The sequence below is a fragment of the Mus caroli genome, unplaced genomic scaffold (genome assembly GCF_900094665.2).
Source record: "Mus caroli unplaced genomic scaffold, CAROLI_EIJ_v1.1 scaffold_24918_1, whole genome shotgun sequence".
Classification (NCBI taxonomy): domain Eukaryota; kingdom Metazoa; phylum Chordata; class Mammalia; order Rodentia; family Muridae; genus Mus; species Mus caroli.
The window spans coordinates 1-4,498 of record NW_018390762.1 but is presented as its reverse complement, the minus strand read 5'-3'; the positions used below and the strand labels follow the sequence as shown (position 1 = coordinate 4,498).

Below are 4,498 nucleotides of genomic sequence, written 5' to 3'. Positions count from 1 at the left end.
ACTCACTTTGTAGACCAGGCTGGCCTCGAACTCAGAAATCCGCCTGCCTCTGCCTCCCGAGTGCTGGGATTAAAGGCGTGCGCCACCACGCCCGGCTTTGTTTGTTTTTTAAGATTTATTTATTATATGTAAGTACAGTGTAGCTGTCTTCAGATACTCCAGAAGAGGGCGTGAGATCATTACAGATGGTTGTGAGCCACTATGTGGTTTCTGGGATTTGAATTCAGGACCTTTGAAAGAGCAGTCAGTGCTCTGAACCGCTAAGCCACCTCTCCAGCCTGTTATTTCTTTGTAAGGAGAGCATTGTTTTGTTCATCTAAGATGCCTCCATGGACGCTAGACCTTGGCATTCACAAAGAACCCTGATTCAATGAGGAGCTACACCGTCTATACCTTGACGAGGTAGGGTAGCCTTACAGGTCAAGAAAGGGTCTCAGGCTGCATTACATGCAGTCCCTCCACCCTTAATCTGCCTTTTAAAAAAATGTTTAATAAGGAGGGTATGGGGTTGTTTAATGACAGACCCACCAGAAAAAGGCCTCCTTGGGAATGAGGGACAGTTGACAAAACTGACTTAAGAAACCTTCAGACTTAGGGGCAGCTCAGGTCAGAGAAGAAAAGAGCAGATACTCACTTGTTTCCTATGGTGGTTGCAGAGTGGAGGCTGCGAGGAAGGGGTGCCACCCCACTAAGGCTGGGCTTATTCCATGTCAGTGTCTCTGCAGAAATGGAGAGATTACCTATGCTGGATCAGACACCATAGTCCCAGTACTTGGGCCAACTGGGCCCTAAACCAACATAACAACTGCATCTTTGTCTTTCTAAATCCTTCAGCAAGCCCTCTAATTTACTACCCTAATAAGTATATTTCAGCATTTCTAAAGCTGTTCAGATGATCTGGGCAAGGAGGTTTCTTCCCAAAAGTAGGAGGCACCTGCTATAAGGCATCACCACTCTCAGGGATGACACAGGGGTATCAAGCTCACCCCAACCTCTCCTTTGTACTTCTACTCCCTGTAGAGCATATTTACCTCCATGCCACTTTAGTACTAGACAAAAACTCAAGTTTTGCTTATGTTCAAATGCTTGGGTGCTGCGACCCACAGGGCACTATAACCAATATCTACCCCCACCTAATCTATCACCCACTTTATAGCCCAAGTAAAAATTTGATGTAGGTTAATAAATTTTATCACATTAGTCATATCAGAATATCCCATTCCACATATAGACTGTCCACTGAAAAGTGAGTCAAAACTCTACCTAGATTGGGGGAATTCCATTGTGAAAAGACTGTACTCTCTCCCTGTTCTCTTAAAAGTCCATGTTAGTTAGTAGTGCACCAAGCCTTACTCTGTTTCCTATCCACTACTGATAAGAAGACTAAGGGGAACACTAGCTTCCCATGAGTCCCACCTCACCAGGCAACAACAGCCACTCAAGGCTAGCTATCCAGGAGATTGGCTTTGCTCTGAAGCTACTGGAATAGCAGCAATTTCTTACCAATGTCCAGGGTCCAAAGGTCCCCTAGCCTGCAGCCACTCATCCCTCCATAGATCACCAGCTTGGATTTCTTGTTATCTTTTTCAGTGTAGACCACAGCAGTATGTGACTCCCGGGGTGGAGGCAGGACACCGTAAGTGATGGGGATGTCCCAAGCTACCACTCCAGAGCCCGGCCGTAGTTCGAGAATATATAAGTCATTCAGGTACCTGAGGAAGATCAGTCATAGCAAACCTTGAACACATGCACCACAGGTTTTACCAGGTCATCTCAATGAGCAGTAGATTTACTAGAACACAAAAGAGCAAAGGCCATGGAAACCACAAACTCTACTATCCTTGCCCCCAAGAGATTGCTAGAAGCTTACAGTTTGAGTCAATTGGAGCAATGGAAAGGGTGTATGTGTAAAGCTATGATGGCAGCCTTAAGTTCAGACGGAGAGGCAGGCAATCATGTCCACAATACCAGGCATTATATGTGGGCCTCCCTAGAGTAAGAGGCTTGGAACTACCTCCACGTATTAGGAGCTTTGGCTATAGGCCTTAAATATGTTTAAGCATCAAAAGCTTCAAAGGAAGCAAGGTCTAATTTCGACCTGTGGGATAGGGACCAGGGCCAATTCTACCTCTTGCCTAGGTTTCTCCTACTACCCAGGGGTTCAGATCTCAAAGATGAGAATGTCTTGAAAGGGCACTGTATTCTCTCATTGACAACCCAGCACAGGAGAGAAACATGGCTCTGGTGGAGTCAGCTGGCACAACCAACTTTAGAATTTCAGATAAATCTTATACCTGGAGAAAGTAGACCCACTCTGGTGGGACTCTTCAGAGAAAAAAAATAGGACAAAGCCTTACCTCGGAATGTTGTTCTTGGGGTCCTCACTATCATTGGCCAGACCCCCAAACAGGTAACATTTGTTACCCACAAGGGAGAAGCTATGTCCAAGCCGAGGACATGGAGGAGGCCCATTTTTGGGTGTCTTTGCCTTCAGTCTCTTCCATTCCCAGCGACTTGCCTACAAAATCAATAATATTTAAGAGATGAGAACGTCACTGGTTAGGGACCAGGGGCTATTTGTGGCACAAGGAAAAGATTGTCTGGAGTGAAAGAGCACATTGCTGAAACATATAAGTTCTAAAGAATTTGGTCCTGTTCTCTCCTCTGACACTGGTAGACTCCTAAGTAATCCCTTCCACTGCCTTTCCTCACAAACCAGTACAATGAACACTATGGAGAGATCCATAGGGCCTGAGGCAGTGTAACAACCCAGGCCCACAGAGGCTCTATGTTATTACCTGGAGTTCATAGAGGTCGTTGCTGTATTTTCCATACTCTACCATTCCACCAAACACCAATAGGCGAGTACCATCACACACAAAGCCATAGGCTGCACACCCTGGAGGGATATCCCCTCTCACAGCTGGGATGAACCACTGGTTGGTTGCTGAAGAAAAGGAAACAAAAGTCAAAACATCTGGGAGCTTCTAGAATCCAAGTGCCCCCCCCTCCCAATTCTTATTCCTTAAGTCTTGTACTCTCCAACTCCTAGTCTTCAAATGTAGCCAAGAGAGAAGGGGCTGAGCCAGCACACTATCCTTTAAGAGCATTATGGACAAATCTCTAGTCATTTTATTCAAACCATCTGCAGAACCCTGGCTTTCAAACAATTGCACAACTTCTCATTAAGGTCATCTCAGAAAGCAGTAAGTCACAAAGATAATTCATCAGCCTTTGAGAATCTAGTAGACCATGACTTCCTTCCCCCATTGTTTACATGATCATTAAACTTCTATACCCCAAATGCCCCCTAAAGCTCATGTTCCTCCTATTCAGAGCCCATGATTCTCTCTGTACCAGAGTTAAAGACAGCCAGAGCCTATAGCTGCACCTGTAGGTGGTCCTAAAAACTTTAACTATTATAGGCTGATGCCTTCCCTTCATGCAGGCAGCTGACAGACAGGGAAGAGATAGCTGGCTCTGAAGAGCCGGAGGCAAAAATCAGCCTCTGCTTTGACTTCCCCACTCATCTCCTAGGTGATGGTCCACAGGCTCTGGGGCAGTGCTCCTTCCCCACATGCAGAATGTTCTCAAGCCTGAAGTGGCAACCAAAGCAGAGTGTCTGTGACAAAGTTCTCAGGAGCCACTCACACTTCTAACTGGGGCAAAGTGGAGAGGTCACCAGGAAAGGTAAATCATCCCTCAGGTACCTCCTGGTTTCCCTAAGACAGTATAAGACAGTGGTCAAGCCTTCAGCTGGAATAGAGCTCTTCCCTAGCTTGCCTGGCAGTTTGCTCTTTCACCTAGGCTCCTATGTCCGTCATACCTGCAGTGGCAAGGGCTCTGGTTATTTTATAGGCATGCACATCCTTTTACCATACCACACATATTTAAAGGATAAGTGCTCAGTCAGTCCGTTTGTTCGTCCCCAAAATCTAAGACCAGGGCCCAGAGGTAGACCTGCTGCACATCAGTCAGGTGAGATCTGGGAAGGGGGCTGCAGCTACCATGGGGAAAGGCTTCAAAGTCAAGACCAGCCCCCCCCCCCCAGAAGTAGATGGGAAGTCAGGTTGTTTTGGAGGAGGGGACACAGGAGGCTTTTGTGGACCAGTCTAAGTTGTTAATCTGCTTCTCAGCCATATTGTCCATGCAGGGAAGAAGGTGTATTTCTACAAGAAATAGATGTTTGATTTGGAGACCAATGTACTGAGAAAGAGGGAAACTGCTTGTTTTGCTTTTTCTGCTCCCTTTATTTAGATGCATTTGAGGACAAAGTTCTCTCCTCAGACACCATTTGTAAAATCCTGTGTTCAACAACTCTAAGGCCATATAGGCAACAACTGTGCCCTGCCTTGCTTTAGGGAGAAGGGTCTCCCCAGGTGCACCTGGAACAACCAGCTAGCTTTTTTTTTTTTTTTTTGGTTTTTTTCGAGACAGGGTTTCTCTGTATAGCCCTGACTGTCCTGGAACTCACTTTGTAGACCAGGCTGGCCTCGAA

General features: G+C 46.2%; 1 protein-coding gene across 1 annotated transcript; it reads right to left on the bottom strand.

The window, feature by feature from the left end:
• Nucleotides 1-538: 538 nt before the first annotated feature.
• On the bottom strand, nt 539-4,386 carry LOC110288824 (host cell factor 1-like). Its single transcript, XM_021155067.2, has 4 exons — nt 2,799-4,386; nt 2,358-2,518; nt 1,504-1,712; nt 539-719 (listed from the first exon to the last, which is right to left on the bottom strand). The coding sequence occupies exons 1-4, from the start codon at nt 2,841-2,843 to the stop codon at nt 631-633; spliced, it is 504 nt and encodes a 167-aa protein (XP_021010726.2). The 5' UTR covers nt 2,844-4,386; the 3' UTR covers nt 539-630.
• Between the last annotated feature and the right edge of the window lie 112 nt (nt 4,387-4,498).

What these genes read in the sequence shown, in the direction of transcription:
- LOC110288824 (XM_021155067.2), bottom strand. Translation starts at nt 2,843, where the DNA reads ATGGTAGAGTATGGAAAATACAGCAACGACCTCTATGAACTCCAG. An exon ending in CCCAAGAACAACATTCCGAG is followed by an intron (nt 1,713 to 2,357) that starts GTAAGGCTTTGT and finishes GATCTTCCTCAG; the next exon opens with GTACCTGAATGACTTATATA. An exon ending in CCTTTGGACCCTGGACATTG is followed by an intron (nt 720 to 1,503) that starts GTAAGAAATTGC and finishes CCATTTCTGCAG; the next exon opens with AGACACTGACATGGAATAAG.